General features: G+C 49.0%; 1 protein-coding gene across 1 annotated transcript in view; it reads right to left on the reverse strand.

Annotated features, from left to right (window-relative positions):
• LOC104278800 (rab-like protein 6) overlaps positions 1 to 14,107 on the reverse strand; it is a gene marked incomplete at its 3' end in the record, with an annotated part of 23,582 nt that extends 9,475 nt beyond the window's left edge. Inside the window, exons 1-4 of the mRNA XM_009875894.1 lie at positions 14,050 to 14,107; positions 12,116 to 12,250; positions 6,298 to 6,345; positions 255 to 307 (exon numbers count right to left, since the gene is read on the reverse strand). Coding sequence (XP_009874196.1) covers positions 255 to 307; positions 6,298 to 6,345; positions 12,116 to 12,250; positions 14,050 to 14,107 — 294 coding nt within the window. The remainder of the gene's footprint in view (positions 1 to 254; positions 308 to 6,297; positions 6,346 to 12,115; positions 12,251 to 14,049) is intronic.
• Positions 14,108 to 16,553: the final 2,446 nt, after the last annotated feature.

Consider the following 16,553-nt stretch of genomic DNA (forward strand, 5'->3'; position numbering starts at 1 on the left):
GCCCCTGGGCTGCCAAGGAAACATCTGGGGCACAGCCATTCCCAAAAGGCAGAATGGAATCAGCAGGGAAGTTGTGGCGAGGGCACGAACCAGGATAAAATGCACTGGGTAAAGGAGTGAAGAGGGTCAGGGATCACACTGCCCCGCGTGCGCCTGCCAGGCCAGCCTTGAAGTGGAAACAAATATAGAACTTACTCTCCGTGGACCAAAGGCCTCCTGCTAAGAGGCAGACATCCGTTTTCAAGGTGACTCACCTCCTGAGGGTCATTTTCCAGTTTCAAGCCATCTCCTCGTTTTTTGCATTTTCCTTAAAAAGAATTGTTTTAAAAAAAAAAAAAAAAGAAAAAGCGTTACGTTGGGCAGAGAACTCCAGGATGGGTCTGGGCAGGACCATGACATTTTGAACATGACCTTAAAGCAGTTCTGACTTCTACTAAAAGCATGGGGAGGGAGGAGGGCCGGGACAAGCACGCCTTGCTGAGGAATACCAGCTACCCTGCTCAAGAGTACCAGCTAGTCTAATTCCAAGGTGAACAGGAAGACAGTCTGGCACAGCTTAAACCCCACCCTTCAGAGCATAAAGTCGCAGTCACTGAACGACACAGGGTTTGGTGCACTCCCTGACCCCAAAGGGAAGCTGCTTTGTCGCTCTTTTTGTTGGAGTAATGCTGAAGAGCCAAGAGATCGTGGGGCTGCCATGACTGACCAGCTCGCAGCCCTCCTGTGCGATGCTGCGATGTTCCTGGGCCGTGTCACCAACCTGCAGCAAGCAGTCCTGCAAATAAATGTGGTCTCGGAGCTCATCAGGTGCTTTGGGCTGACTTGGGACCACAAAAAACAAAAACAAGGGGGGTGAGGTGGCAGGTGACTGTGAGAATGTAACAGCCAAAAGACAGATGGAACTTCTACACGTGAAAATGCAAGCAAAATCAAAAATAAATCGTGGCAAGAGGGCTTGAAATAGAGGAGAGGCAGCCAACACGTGCGTGAAAGGCCAGAGCCAGAGGGTCAGGTCTGGTCCCCACCAGCCAAGGTGCAGGAAGAAAATCCTCCAGAGGCACCATCCAAAGATCCTGAGACACGTAGACAAAAAGCAGCTGGAGGACAGGCAAAACTCTGATTAACTCCCAGGAAAAGTGCAAGAGGCAACAAGCTAAACATGTGGAGAAGACACTAGAAAACCACACCAGGTGCTCACCCTGCAGTCCCACAGCCAGAATCCCATCTGGAGGGATCTACAGGTTTGTCTCCAACTCATCTGCTTCCTCAAAGGCACATGCTAAAACACGGCCCTTACGCTTGAAGGGCAGGTCCCCCAAGACTTCTCCCTTTTCTTACAGCTTCAGTTTGCGCTGGGTAAGTTCACAAACCGGCATTTGTCTCGGCATGCCTCAGTGTTTGCAAATCTCAGGCTCCCTGAAAATCTGCGTTACATCAGTTCTACTGTAACTGGGTTTCCAAAATCTTAAAGTCTGCAGCCCTGGCAGCCCAAGAAAAGGACACTGCGTGTGTGTAGCTGTGATGAGCAGAGTGCCTGCCAGCTAACGGCATCTTCTGCTGTAGACGCTCGGCACTGAGGTTTGCCAGGAGTCTCCGTATGTAAGAGTGAGGACATCTTCTTCCATCTGCTGCCAAAGAATCTTAGCACGGACACATCTGTCCTCACTCCCCAGGTATTGTTTAAACTCCATCTCCATATAGCAGCTTCCAGAGCTTTATCAAATGCCGAGCACTGCATGATGACTAACCCTGAGAGCTCTGGAGTTACCTTTTAGAGACACCAAATATCTTCCAGATGTTACTGCGAGTGATTAAGAACTGTCCGCCTGAATTAACTTGTTCTGGATCTTCCTGGTCTACAAAACAATGAGTTAACTGAAGTATAATGGCAGAGAACTGGAATTGCTTCTCATAATTTCTAGAAATTCCCCATGTCGCTGACAACAGAACATGCTGGCAACTTGGATGCAGCCACAAAAACCCCTCCTGTTGACTCTGCTTCCACCAAACCTCCAACTCTCCTGATCAACACGGAATGACCACCTGCAAAATTCACAGTTCTGCCAGACTCTGCAGGTGAAACAAAGCGCTTCATTCTTTTTGCACGCAGGTCAAGGATAAAGAGTTATGAACTACATTAATGGAAATTCTAATGCAGCAGGATATTGCAGTCCCTGCGCTCTGACAGCGTGTCTGGTGGGTGCTTCTGCACATCACTGCAACATGCTTGCCCCCCCTTGTGCCACTTGTTGACGTCCGAAAGCAGCAGAAATATTCATCCTGATCCTCTCCCACCAACACAACGTGTTTCCCTGGATGATCCGAGTAGGGGCTCTGATTTTTCCCAGTGCAACTGAAGGTGTGGGCTGTCCGGGCCATGCATGCCTTTTCCCACTTCAATTAAATTCGCTTCATTCAGTGGCATCCGTGTGGCTTCTCGGAATGTCAAACCCACTATTTCTGCAGTTACTGCTACAGCATAACCGGAATTTCTAGGTATTGAAACAGAAGCCTGAGCAACCACAAACACTATTCAGGTGTCTTTCTAACCCAGACACATTTACAACCAATGCCTCGAGACCGAACACAGGACTCGCACGCCTCTCCCTGCTTATGGCTTTATGTGTGTATCAAGAGGAATGAGTAATATTCTTACACGATGCTCATCACTGCTGTAAAGGAGGTCAGCTGTAAAGGAGTCACCGAGCTGAAAAGCGCATGTGTGTATGTATTCATGCACAGTGCCTATTTTTGGAACCCAAACTGCAGGACGAGTCACATAACAAGATATCGGTAGCGAAAAGATGCAATTCGGCCCAGGGAGGCAAACGCACAATGAAGATCGTGTTGTTTTACGAGCAAGGTCCTGTCTTTAAGGTTGCACTGATGTGTAATGTAGGAGCCTCAATCAGAAAGCTGCGATCGCCCGGCTCCTCTACTCGGAACGCTGACTGATCCTGTGTACGGGCGTACCAGCACTGAAACCAAACAGCCCTGCAGCGGTGCCCCGAAGCCTGCAGGGCAGCTCTTACTCAGCGCCAGAAGGCTGGGTTCATGGTCAGCACCCCAGAGCCTCTGCACCCCCAGGGACCCTCAGTTTTGTTGCAGGATAGGAAGGATTCAGTAGAGCTTTGCCAGCCAACGCTGTCCACAGCATGAGGGAGATGCTTCTGTTCACCGCTTGAAAATACGTCTAGAATGTTGGCAACCACAGTGTTATCTAATTTAAGACATCTGACAATAATAGAAATATTAATTCTTATCTTTCCTTCTTCTTGCAGTACACCTCTGAGAGGGAGAGGAGTGAAGGGGCAGGGAGAGGAAAGGAAGCTCCAATAGGAGGGTAAGAGTTTACACTGTTTTGGGGGCAACAGGAGAAACCAGCGTTTGATTCCTTCAGTTAGCGTCTGGGAAAAGATGCAGGAACTAAACAAGCAGAAGTTACAAGGCAGGAGATCAGATCTGCTCTTGAATCAACTGCATTCGAGCAGCTTCTTTGCATTCCGGATCTGTTTCAGCTTTATGACCTGCAGCGGTTACACAACTTGCTGCAAAGCCAGAAAGATGAGTCAGGCCTGGGACTCCTGCTGAGCGATCTCTCTCCTGCCCTCCCTGAGCTCCAAGGGCACCAAAGGAGATGGTTCTTAGTACACACAAAATTCAGCACAACCCATAGCTGGGGGCAAGCTCGAGTTGTGGAGATTTTAACAAACGGCATCGTTACACTAACAAGCCCCGCTCTCTGAGGGAGGCTGGCACATTCAAACAAAGAAATCCCCAAGAGTCCCGGAGAAGGCCGGAGGAGCTGTACAGCAGAGCGGTGCCGTCGCCCCCTGTGCCAGCGCACTGGCCAACCTCCCGGCAAAGCTTTTGCCCCAAGTCTTCTCCCCGTGCTTCCCAGCTGAACACCTGCCACCGAGGCACCGCCTGGCCAAGAGCGCTGCCGCCCGCACTCCTAACACCGGCTGGAGGGAAAAATCACAGCACGCTGCTGAGCTCACGAGGACGGGGCAGCACGCTGCCGGGAAGGGCGAGGAGAAACACCGCTGCAGGAAGCCACGGTCAGCTTCAGGGCAAAACGGCACCTGAAGCTACTCAGGGTGTGACTTATCGAGGTTCTGCAAATCCTCCCGGGCGCATTCACACCCAGACATGAAGAGCAGAAGCACGGTGGAGCAGAGGAGAGGCTGGAGCTGCTTTATAAGACTAAAGTTGAAAACTGCAGTTCATGGATACATCTTCCAGACAATCTAGCTACAGCCCCACAGCGGGCTGTCAATACATTTTCAAACATCGTAATTTAAGTAGAGGCCTTTTCATTTTCTCTAACAAGAACCAATTATTCCAAAATGGGGAGACATTGGCAAAAAAACGTTTAGCCTGGAAAACAACGTGTCTTCAAACGCATGTTCAGAATCTGCATTTTTTGCCAGTTTCAAACCCAGCCTGATAAAGGCAGCGTTCTGCACAACTCTAAATATGCACAATAGCCAGGACCTGGCAGGCAAGGAAAAAAAAAGGAGGAGCAGGTCATGTCTGCACTACGCTGCAGCAGCACTGGGTACTTCACTACTAGAAGTCTAGAGCCTAGATCAGCGTCGCTCTCACCCAAAGCATCACGCAGGAGGATTTTTTGTCCTGAGTGTACAGAAGGAAGAACAAAAACGTCAAGAGAAAACATTAAGATGAAAGTTGGATATAAGCAAGCTCGTAATGGTTAATTTGCATGTTAATTTGTACACATCGAGAATCTGCAACACGATGGCAACAGGAAAGGGTTGGATTTTGTTACGTCACAGTGATCTGAAGTTTTACGCTGCATCGATTAAGGATGTGTGATTACATAAAAATACAGAACCGTGGCCCGCAAGTCGGGATCTTAACATGATGAGTTTTAATTCAAAAGAAAGTAAAGCAGAGAGAGGAGAGTCCCTTGAGATTTCTAACATATGCTCCTCTGTCAGAAATGAAAGCGGTATCAGAAGAGCTGTTACCAACATCTGCACGTATCGAATTCCAATCCGCTTTGCCAAAAAAAAAATTACAAGTCTCCAGTGAGAAGATGACTGCTCCGGGAAGCCATTCACAGAAATAAGTGCTGGAACCACATGATTCCCAAATTAACTGTCTATCTATTCATACAAAGTTGCAAGGCAGCGAGAAAACAGCTGCTGTGCTCCAAATCCAGCCCTGCACATGTCATCCCAGGATCTGAAAGCCAGACTCTAATCAGACGGTCTTCAGCAGTAACCCTGACCTAAGCACAGTTCTGTCTACGCTGCGAAAAGTAGGGTTTAAAAGAATAAGGAGCTAAAGCGCCCAGGATTTTCACTTGAAGTTACTGGCTCAAGTTTAACCTAAAGGCTCCATTATGCTTCTGACCTAGAGTTGCTACCTTTAAGTACCTTTGTTATTTCAAATACAACTTAACTAACACACAAAATTACTTTTCCTCCCCCGTGCACTTCTTGTGCCCAGCGTGGCTCGTACAAAACGCCTCCTAAAAGCCCCAAAGTATCTGCGTGTGGGGCTACAGAAGGGGCTGCCAAGGTTGACGTGTGAAGCCCAGCCCCTTCCAGCAAAAGATGCTGCTGCAGACAGATTCGCGCTGCATCCAGATCGGGTCTTCACATACGTGTTTGGGGGGTTGTTTTTATTTTTTTGTAAAATATAATTTTATACTCTGCCAAACTAATGAAAAATGTATTTATACCTCGTAATGCTTCCCTTGGCTAAGCACTGAGAAAAGACTTTGGATTAAATATATTGCATTTTCTGTTCTAAGTGAATTTAAGTAATTGGCTTCTTGGCTTCTCTTTTATCCTTCCCTCCTGCATACATTACCCACTGCAGATAACATTTCATCAATTTAACAATAGCATTCCTTTCAAAAACAGCTCAGCAAGGACTTTTATAAACAGAACAAAGAACTCAGTAGCTGCCTGAACATATATAAAACTATAAAGGAGAGAAGATGAAGTTTATAATAAAGTTCAGAGAATGTGAATTCACTAAGCAGCAGACTATTTCATCTGTCACGGAGCCCATGGAACAACTGCTTCTGAATATTGGACTTTATCTGACATTCAGATTTCAAATAACGGGCTCTAGCGCAGGAGATTCCTCTCCCTCCTTTTTCTTCATATTTTTCAGGAAGTAACATCCATGCACTTGAAAAAAACAAATACAGATGATTTTCTACAATAGAAGTGGGTATTTCTGAATTCCATGTCAGTTATTAATTAAAACTGAGAAAGAACAATACATCTCCATTAGAAAGGAAGTTAGAAATCTTACCTTTGTCAACTACATCCCAGACTTCAACTTTAACAATATCGTCAGTGGCTAAAAGCACAAGAAGAACACAAAGGGTTAGAAGAGGGTTTTGGCAAAATGACCAACAGATGAATGTCAAAATGGCCAAACAGATGAATGTATTAAATGAATGAATTAAAACTCAAACATAATAAGCAGAAGGCCCAGTGCTTGAAGGAAGAGAACTTCTGGAAGTCTCCTACTAGTCACAGAAGCAATAGCTCCATTTCCTCCATGTTTTAGGTCAGATTCAAAGCATGTTCTAAACATTCTGTGTAGACTCTTAACACAGAGAGGATTCCATATTCTTTCCAAAAAATACAAAAATTTAATTTGGAGATCAAAGTCTTGTCTATCAGCCAGGTGTACAATTGAATAAAAAAAGGAATACACACACTCAAGGAAGATAAACCTTACTAATAACATTTTCACATGAACGTGATGGAGAGTGCAGCCAGCCCTGTGGCTATGGAAATCCAGTCCTTCTGCAAATTCCAAGTTGCAGTTTGTGAAAAATAAGGTATTAAGAGCAATTTTGCCTCTTAATGAGCCGCAGCATCAGTAAATTATGAGCAGCAACACATGAATATTTAAGTTGCTAAACTCTGAACCAAGACAGCCCAAATCCCGCTCGGTCCCCATGTGTTGTCTGATCTAGTCGAGAGGTGGTGTCCCTGCCCAAAACAGGGAGGCTGGACTAGATGATCTCTAAGGTCCCTTCCAGCCTAGGCCAGTCTGTGATTCTATGATTCTATGAAATCCTAACTATGCTCCCAGGTCCTGACTGCGAGCAGCTCAACTTTCAGACGGCGCGAGGGAGGGCAGCTTTGCTTAGATGTTTCTGTTGAATCCAAATAAGCCGCCCGGTCTTCATGACGTTGCTCCAGGAAACAGTTGGGTTTTGGAAATGCTACAGGCTACAAAGCAAAACTTTATACTTGGAGCAGGTCTGAACATCTCAGAGTAGAAAATAATCTCACGGGATGGCAAGAGAACTTGACTAAGTGCCCCTGTCAAGCCAGGAAACATTTCCTCCACAGAATTCACTGCTGGCTTAACTTAAACATTTCCAAATATTGTAACGACAGATTATGAATAAAGGAAAACTTTGACTCTTTGCTTCTGGGGAAGGATCTATTTTGCATTCACGCATGAAGCAAAACCAGCCTCTGTTTTTTGTCACAGCGAGTTCCTCTGTGCCAGTGGCGCAGCCGGGCACAGCGCGATGCTCGGCCAGCGCAGCCCCCGCTGGGAAGGGACTGAAAACACAACCGGTGTACAGCAGCCCCGAAACCTCTGCTGGAACGGTTCAACTCCCCAAATTAATTCCTTCCCTGAGTATCTGCACAGACCATCAAGCCAGGCATGGTTGAAGTTTGACCGCTCCCCGTTACTCGCTCACCTGCCACCCACGTACGGCCGCTACTCACAGCCCAGGAGCTCTCCCTGGGGCGTGAGCGGCTCCGGGTGCAGGGCAACCCCAAATTCACCCCCTGCAGCTGGGACTGGCAGCGCTGCTGCTGTCAGACCAGCAAAGTCAACCCCGGTGCCTTCCAAGAGTCAAGATGTTCTGGCAAAGGACAGGGGATGGTTGGAGAGAAGAAGCAGCGCTACTCACTCTTTCTAGCAGTACGTGAGCGTTACCACAGGGGGGCTGGAACCCCACCTCAGCACAGCCAGTGTGCAGGGGTGGGGTGACGGGCAGTGACCCAGCAGCCAGTGTGGGACTTGGCTCCTGAACTCGAGATCTCCACCTCCTTACCCGGACACCAAATGCACCCTCAGTGAATTAAGATTTGTTCCGCAGTACGGACACCCTGCTGAGAGCACCGCGCCCTGAGAGCTGAGGAGTCTGACCACAAAGACCTGCTCTACACCCTTCTGTCTGAGGGGAAGCAGGGAATTTTAACAACAGATTCACAGAATCGCAGAATGGTTAATGCTGGAAGGGACCCTGAGGATCACCTCGTTCCAACCCCCCTGCTGTGGGCAGGGACACCTCTCTGTGGGGCAGAGCCCAGGTTGCTCCAAGCCCCATCCAGCCTGGCCTTGGACACCTCCAGGGATGGGGCATCCACAGCTCCTTGGCCAACCTGTGCCAGTGCCTCACCGCTCTCATGGGGAAGAATTTCTTCCTTATATCTAATCTAAATCTGCCCCCCTGCAGTTTCAGGCCATTGTCCCTTGTCCTGTAACTCCAGGCCCCTGTAAAAAGCCCTTCTGCAGCCCCCCTGCAGCCCCTTCCATGGGCTGGCAGGTGCTATGAGGTCACCCCGGAGCCTTCTCCTCTCCAAGCTGAACAACCCCAGCTCCCTCAGCCAGCCAAACTGACTGCATGAGATCCAAGAAAACCATTTCTCCTTGTGGGTTTTCCTCCTGGTGGTACCAGTGCTCCTGCAGGCTCATCACCAGTAGGTTCTTCCTCTTCATCACCAGCCTCGTCTCTGATTATCCTGAACACACACGGGGATAATTACTTCAGTGCTGCTGCCTTGGTTTGGGGATGACTCACACGCGGCAGCGTTTCCCCTGAACAGCTCTGGGAGGCAAGGAGTGCCAAGTCATCCCTTCAGCTCCCCAGCTGGGATTAGCACAAACCACAGATCCAACCACCCCAAAGATCTACACCAGGCTGCTCTCTGGCTCTGCACCCTGCAGCCAGCGGCACATTAAGGCATTGCTTTTCCAGAAGAAAGGAGAAGAGGCGAGAGAAGACGCCAACGGCAAGAAAGCTCATTTTAAAAAAATAAATCCCCGCTTTCTGGCTTTATTCACGGGCTCCCAGACATATTTACTCTCACGCAATTCCAGGATTCACTTCATACGCTCTGGATCACAAACCCTACCGAGCAGAGCAGCTCTGCCATTCCTCACACCCATCTGTAAAGCACTCAAAGCATCTGAACGGAAGTAGTTGCCAGTTTTTATTTCCAACTCCCTCTCCGAGACTGCCAGGCAGAGAATAAAACCGGAGACTGGCATAATCTAAAAAAGCAGTCGTTAGGTCAGGAACAGTAACTCCTTACGTGGACACGGAAAGTACAAACAACCACTACAGAGACAACTGGCACAGAAAAGTAATTTCGTTCAATGTAAGTAGGAAGAAGTAATTCACATTCCTCTACCTTTATTAAACCCTCCAGTATAAATTTTCTGAAGACACGACAAGCTGGTATATGTTTCACCTCTAAAATGTGAATCTTCTAATATCCAGCAATTTAAGAATCCTTCAATATTTGACAGCGATTTAATTAACAACCGTAAATATTTGCTGCCAGCTACCTCAGAATGTTTATTCAGGGTAGCTTGAGAGCAGGATCATAGGAAAAACAAACTTCATTTCTCCTGTACAGATTAACTCGGCCAACAGGGCGTTAATTAGATCTGAGCCAATTTCTCGGAGCGCCCACATCACCCATCTCGGATGGAAAATTTTCAGAGCAGGAAATGGACCTTAGAACATTTCTGAAAAAGGGGGTTATTTTTTTAAAGCAAGTTTTAAGAAGGTCAGCACAGAATTTCCTACGCTGCTGGAAATTACTACTAAGAATGCAATGTTTCACAATGAAAGGCACAATTTCACCTACGGCTTTCCAGATGTTTCGACTAGCTCAGCACCACTGCACCTTGGGAAAAGTCCATCCCTGCGTGTACCCACTGCTGCCAACTCTGACCGGCAAGCTCTACAGACACGTATCACACCAACGTTAGAACCAAGCGCTAAAAATCAGAACCACACCTGCGGTTACCACCACACTGCAAGAGGCAGCCTCCAGAATTGCTGTTTTCTACCCCGGGTCGCGTCCATGTTGGAAAAGCCAGTGTCTGAGCCGCAGCTCAGGGAGAGAACAAACAGTCCCTAAAATATGCAGGAACACGGGAGACGATCGGATCTTTCTCCAAACACCTTTTTGCAGGGATACAAAAATCTGTCTAAATGCATTTTGTATTCCTGTTCACGTAGACAAAAACAATTAGCTATGAATAAGCCTCTTAAAAATCAAATGTGGGCTGTGTTTGCAAACAGCACTTGTATTCCCTAAGCTGATGAGACAGGAAACCGAACTCTGAAGATTTTACCTGCAACACGGCAGAAACCCCCCATTACCAATCAGTGCACTCCTCAGGCTTGAGTATCTCAGAAAGAGGTGTTCCTTTTCTTACTCCAACCTCCGTCTGCACAGGCTGAAGCATTCAAGTGTGATTTTGGAGGTGCAACAACTTGCAAGCTCTACATTCACACACCAATAACCGCGAGGCTGATACTCTGAGAGAGAGGAAGAGGAGTGTGGCGGGGTGGAAGGATGCCACAGCTAAAATCCAACGCGATGGAGGTTTGGCTGCAGAGGAGGAACACCACGGCAGGAACACCACGGACCTGTCAATGCCTCGGGCCAACTGTCAGGCAGAACATCTGGAAGATGGTACCCAAAATAAAGATACTTTGTAAGGAAATGCAGAAGCTGTCAGGCACGCCTTCGCATCATGGTCACACAGAGAGTCCCGTGAAACAATCTGAAAACCCGTGATGTCAGGCTTAGCTCAACATCCGACCCCGAGAGAGAGAAAACCGCCGGCTGTCCTGAGCAAGGATGACCCGCTCCTCTCCCCCATCCGAGGTAGATCCCAACCGCCCACCCTCGCAAACCTTTCCAGCTCCTGTCAGGAGGGAGCTGACCCACGCGGAAGCCTGTCTTCACACGGGCACGAGAGCCTCCAGAACCCTGGTGACCACAGCGGCGCCTGCTCGCTCTCCTCACGCTGAAGCCCAGGAAGGCAGCGGAGACGGAGAACGCGCCGTGCCGAGGCCGACCGCTGGGGAACACATCCTAGGGCTCCGTCACCCTCACCACCAGACCTGGGCATCCTGGTATCACCCAGCAACAAAAACGTGATTGGCGAATGCACCCAGTTTGGCGTTTACCCAAACCGCACAGTTTGTGGGGGTTTTCCCAGCTCTGACTTGACAAAAGGTCAGAGCGGTGCAGACGGATGATGCCTGATAATGGGAGAATAACTGCTGACCTTTTTTTGTTTTGTCTTTTTTAAGCAAAATCAGTCTTACAGAGCACGTTCCTACAGAATCCGCAGCTCACCCCACAAGGCTGGGGCATTTTTGATGGGGAACCTGAACGCGAGACTGAAAGCACCGCTGAATCACAGCCTTACGCAATTCCAACACTCGCAGCCTCCTCTCCAGGCGAGATCCAGGGCTTTGGTAGCCTCTTGATACTGTCAGAGCAGATGGGGAGAAAAAAAACATTCACACCTCATCTCTCCGACTCAAACAAGTGCTTAAAAAAAGCTACTGATGCGCCTCAGTAAGTCAGCCCAGAGCTATCAGCACTACAATCATTTTTAAAACACAACCTTCACCAGTTATAGGACGGCTCTTTGGAATTTAATCAGTAAAAAAACTAGTTTGCACCGTGCTATTCACTTCTACACAACACAGTAACACCAAAAGCAGGGCTGGCCTCAGAGATGATTTCCGTAATAAGCCTGTTTTCCTTAACGAGTGCATCACAAATATTTCAAAGCTTTCGCATCACCTATTTAACACTTTCCTCGACTTGCAGCTTCCAAAGACCTATCCTTTAGCACTTCTACGGTTTCTGAAGTTTTATTAAAAACATGACTGAGAAACTGTGAATTATAAATTAAAATAACAAGAGTGATGAGAGACCATTTTATCTCCCAAGCAGACATAGAAGGAAAAAAGCAAACGATGCTGCTGTGGAATTTCTGCCCCAAGGCACCGTCCCATGACTGTCACTCCCTCCACCCTCTTCCATCTTACTTTTATAATTCCAGTGGATGCTGGTGACTTGGATCTCCTGAGTTGGGATATATTCCTCAATAAATTTCTTTCCCTGCAGTCGGTGCCAGAGTGTGGTCTTCCCAGTGTTCCTGTCCCCACGGATGACAATTTTCACTGAGAAGAAAGGCAAGCAGACAAATAAAGTTGATTAAAACCACTGAAGAACGCTGTGAGAAGCATGTTAACTTATTGCAAGCATTATTCAGATGTAATTAGTTCTCCCATATTACACGAGCGTGATGGGGTTTGTTAAAAAACATGAGCCTCAGTCATTAAAATTAGTGTTTATTCAGCTACTCACACTAGCTCAGCAGAAAGAACCAACGTCAAGATTGAATCTTCAGAATTTGCACTACTTGAGCCAGCGAAGTCTCGACTCCTTCCATCCTTCCGCCTCCTCTACCTCCACCCAGCCCTTACTCCCGCTCCGCCACACCCTGTTCCCCCGCCAGCCTTTTATGCCAGGCTGCTCCTCCAATTACCTTCTCTGTCAGTCCCACTTCTTAAACACTTCCCACTTCTGGAGAAAATAGAATCGTAGAATCATTTAGATTGGGAAAGACCTTCAAGATCATCGAGTCCGGCCACTAACCCAGCACTGCCAGGGCCACCACTGACCCATGTTCCCTTTCGGAGAAGATATTCCTCCTCATAACCAACCTAAACCTGCCCTGGCACAACGTGAGCCCATCTCCTGTCGTCCTGCTGCTCATTACTGGGGAGAAGAGACCGACCCCACCTCACTACGACCTCCTCTCAGGTAGCTGTAGAGAGCAAGAAGGTCTCCTGTCAGCCTCCTACTCGCTTCTTACACCCAGCTGTGTGCCGAGAGCTCAGGGAGCAGCAGATGAAGCAGAGCCCTGCGTTCAGGGGCGCGATTCTGACCCCCAGCACTGGCAAAACTGTTCCTCTGGGGTGGTGCTGGCAGAGGCAAGAGGCAGCTTCTGGTGAACATCACACCGGAGTTAGGCTGGCATCGCTCTCAGCCCTCCCCAGCTTTCACCCTCTTTTCCAGGGGAACCAGAACAGGCTGTGTATTGCTCTTCAGCCGCCCCGGCTCACAGCTCCGATGTCTCAGGTGAGGAGGCAACCCTTGGCAGGGACAAGGGGAAAGGCAGCTTACATTCACGTGGTTCTATCTTGAACTGGCCTTGATAAATTCACCAAACTGGCTCTGCCAATAGCCAAAGTTTGACTCAAACTACACCAAAACCAGTCGATCTTACACGCATTAGAAACAAGCTGAACTGAACCAGAACCAGCACGGCCCTTTGGGGACATAAACCCTCTTAACCAACAGCGAAATTAAACCAAGAGAAAACGAATCTCTGCGGATCCTCCGTGTGTCAGAGGGACAGGATGAGTCCTCAGGCAGTTTTCGGTACTGGTGGCACTCGGCAGCTCTCTCAGAACCTGCAGCCTCGAGCACAGGCACCGCAGGTCGCTCCCACCGCCCAGCCCCACGCCAGCAGCCGGGGCCGCTCAGCTGATCCCCACCACGCGCTCGGGCACCCGCAGCGAGGCCAGTCAGTCAGTGGAGAAACTCATCCTCCCGAGGGAAACAAGGGTCCAAAATGCCATTAACTGAATGTAACCCAGCAAAGGAGCTTCCGCAGCGATTAATATCACGAGCTTCCCAGAGTCAAGCCCAACACCGCCTTGTTCTTTCTGAAAACAGCACGGGGCGTTTTCCAAATGTTGTGTTACACTATGCGATTATTATTTTTTTTTAAACAGCATCCTTGTTTCAAGTGGCGACCACAAGGCTGTGGGGGAAACGTAAGCTGACTCGAACAGAATTCTTATGCCAGTGTTTTGAATAGGAGCTATTATCCCCTCGAAAATGGGCCACTCGGAGACATCTAACGGCAGATTCTGGTGATGAGCGTTAGGTTGTGCATCATCATTTGGGCAAGGAAATCTCAGACCAAAGGCTGCCTTCTGTTGTAACTCAGGAGTTATTGCAGGCATTTCAGAGAAAAGTGTAAGAGGGAAACTTTAGATAAAACAGACAACATATACAAAGCCTGTGGAAGAGTTTGGTCTGGTGAAATTTTGCGTGGAGGTCCCACTGTGCTCTTGCTGTTGCCCACTGAGAGGTGCTGTTGTTTATCCTTTTATGAAGGGTAACAAAGGCAAAAATGAACACACTGTTTGTAGGATGACTTTGCTTACAGATCCCACAGCATCTCCGCAGCAACAACAAACCCCCTCCTGCAATCCCCTGTCGCCCTCTGGGTGGTTCTGTTTCCAACTTAGAGACGGTGAAACAACCCGCGGAGGGATCCCTTGACCTTTGTGAATTAACGCAGCAGGTTCACGGCACAGGCAGAAGGAGGTTCCAGCTGTCCCCACCAGGCCCCGAGCCTTCCTAAACGTTCTCCCTGCCCCACCTGAGAGAGCCATTTTAGAATTCATATTCCTCCCCTCAAGTGCAGCATGAGATACTAAAACAGTGAGGTTTTAGGGACAAGTAGACTCTGCCTTGAAGGGTCAGGCTGCTCTCAGGGTGCACTTTCAGGATCCCTTGCAGACAACCTGACTGCGAGCTCTCCCCAGCAGAGGCAATGCTGCCTCCCCCGGGACTTTCCTAGCGCCAAGAGCATTATTTATGCAGCTACACATCGAGTTGGATCAAGGAACTAAACAGGCTGAAAACTAACCCCAAAATTATTTATTTCCAGTTCCCTTCTCTAGCTCAAGTGCCCAGCTGCATGAGCAGTAGGAGAAGCACATGGCAGGCAGGGCTGGAGAGGTGCTTGTGGCACCAGGTGCTCAGTTTAGAATCATATAATAGAATTATGGAATGTGTTGGGCTGGAAGGGATCTCTAAAGGTGATCTAGTCCAACCCCCCTGCAGGGAGCAGGGACATCTTCAGCTGGATCAGGTTGCTCAGAGCCGCGTCCAGTCTGACCTTGAAAGTCTCCAGGGATGGAGCCTCCCTCACCTCTCTGGGCAACCTGGGCCAGGGTCTCACCACCCTCTTCCTAACGTCTAGTCTACCCCAGGTCCAACGACCCCATCCCAGGTTCAGCGCTCTCCGCATTAGGATCTCTTTCCTCCTACGCAGCAGATGAGTTTTCACCGACTTTCTTCCTGAAGAAAGAAAAAGGCTTTAAGACCAGAACAGGAAGAAGGCAGGTGATGTCAATCACTTCTCACACAGCAAACCCTGCATTTGGGACTTCGGCCGGGACAGGTCCAGCTACAGGACAGGAAGGACTGAGCAAGCTTCAGGGCACAGCCAGGCGGGTACATCACAGGCTGGGCTGGGTCTGGACCTGGGAAGAGGAGTGGTAGCTCTGGGTGAGGTTACTGGTACCCACAGGGCAGTAACAGTCGCAGCCTCACGCTGATTTTAAGTTAAATCAGTACTTGCTGAAGAGAGCCATAGGTTTGTAGCAAAGACAGGAGGATTATCTGTGGGAAGAAGGGCAGGGAGTGGGAAGAGATCAAGACGTGAGGAAAAAGCTAAACAAATCAATTAATACCATCACTGCATTGGGAAAAAGAGAGGGATATCCGTTCCCTGGATGGGGAATTGAAGCAGAGCAGTGAAGACACAGGCCCAGAGAGCTGGTCTCAGAACCAGAAATTGGGAATTCCCAGCTCTGCCCCAATCCCCACAGGACACTGCAGCGCCCGAGTATCTCAGACTTCGCTGCAAAGATCCCCAAGGTCCTCTGCTAATAATCCCCACGCAGAGGGGTCGTAACCTCGTCCTTGTTACGGCCTTTGGGACTGTGACCACAGGATCAAAACACTTAAAGCGGGTCCGGCTGCCACGCTGTGCAGCCCCCCCCACGCTTTCCGGGGGGAAGGGGCCAGAGAGCAGCCGAAGCAGGTTTGCCACATGTGCACAAACACCTGCATCGGCCGTAGGAGAAAACAGGAGAAGCAGGGAAGCAGCAGGAACAGCAGAAGCCCTTCTTTCGGGCACAGGACTGAATGAAAATACCCAACAAAACTACAGTCTGGGAGCTGCTATTCTAAAGCAACACATGAGTAGCAAGGATACACGGTATCAATTATCCTTTGTCCTCCAAAGCACATTTTAGGCAGAAAAGTAATACAGGAAAGGGCTGGGGGAAGTTCTTGGAGCTACCGACATTTGTATTTCAGCACCGGTGACTGTTGGTGCAGGCGGGTGGCTCCTGCCCGCAGCTCGGCGCTGCCGAGTAGCAAGAGCACCGGGCACGGCGGGAAGGACAAAGCCCAGAGCAGAAGGAGTCCCATGTCCTGGGGAACAGGATGGATGGGCCTGAACCTTCAGCACTTCCATGTCTTTCCTGTCAGTGATCATCAGTGGGAATCCTCTTGCCAGTGTAACCCAGCCAAACCATTCATCTCACCCTCGCGTGCCCATCGCTGCCTTACCTCAACTTTCACGCTTGAGAAACGTGGTGCCGATACTTC

This window comes from Apaloderma vittatum, unplaced genomic scaffold, assembly GCF_000703405.1.
Source record: "Apaloderma vittatum isolate BGI_N311 unplaced genomic scaffold, ASM70340v1 scaffold7629, whole genome shotgun sequence".
Lineage (NCBI taxonomy): Eukaryota > Metazoa > Chordata > Aves > Trogoniformes > Trogonidae > Apaloderma > Apaloderma vittatum.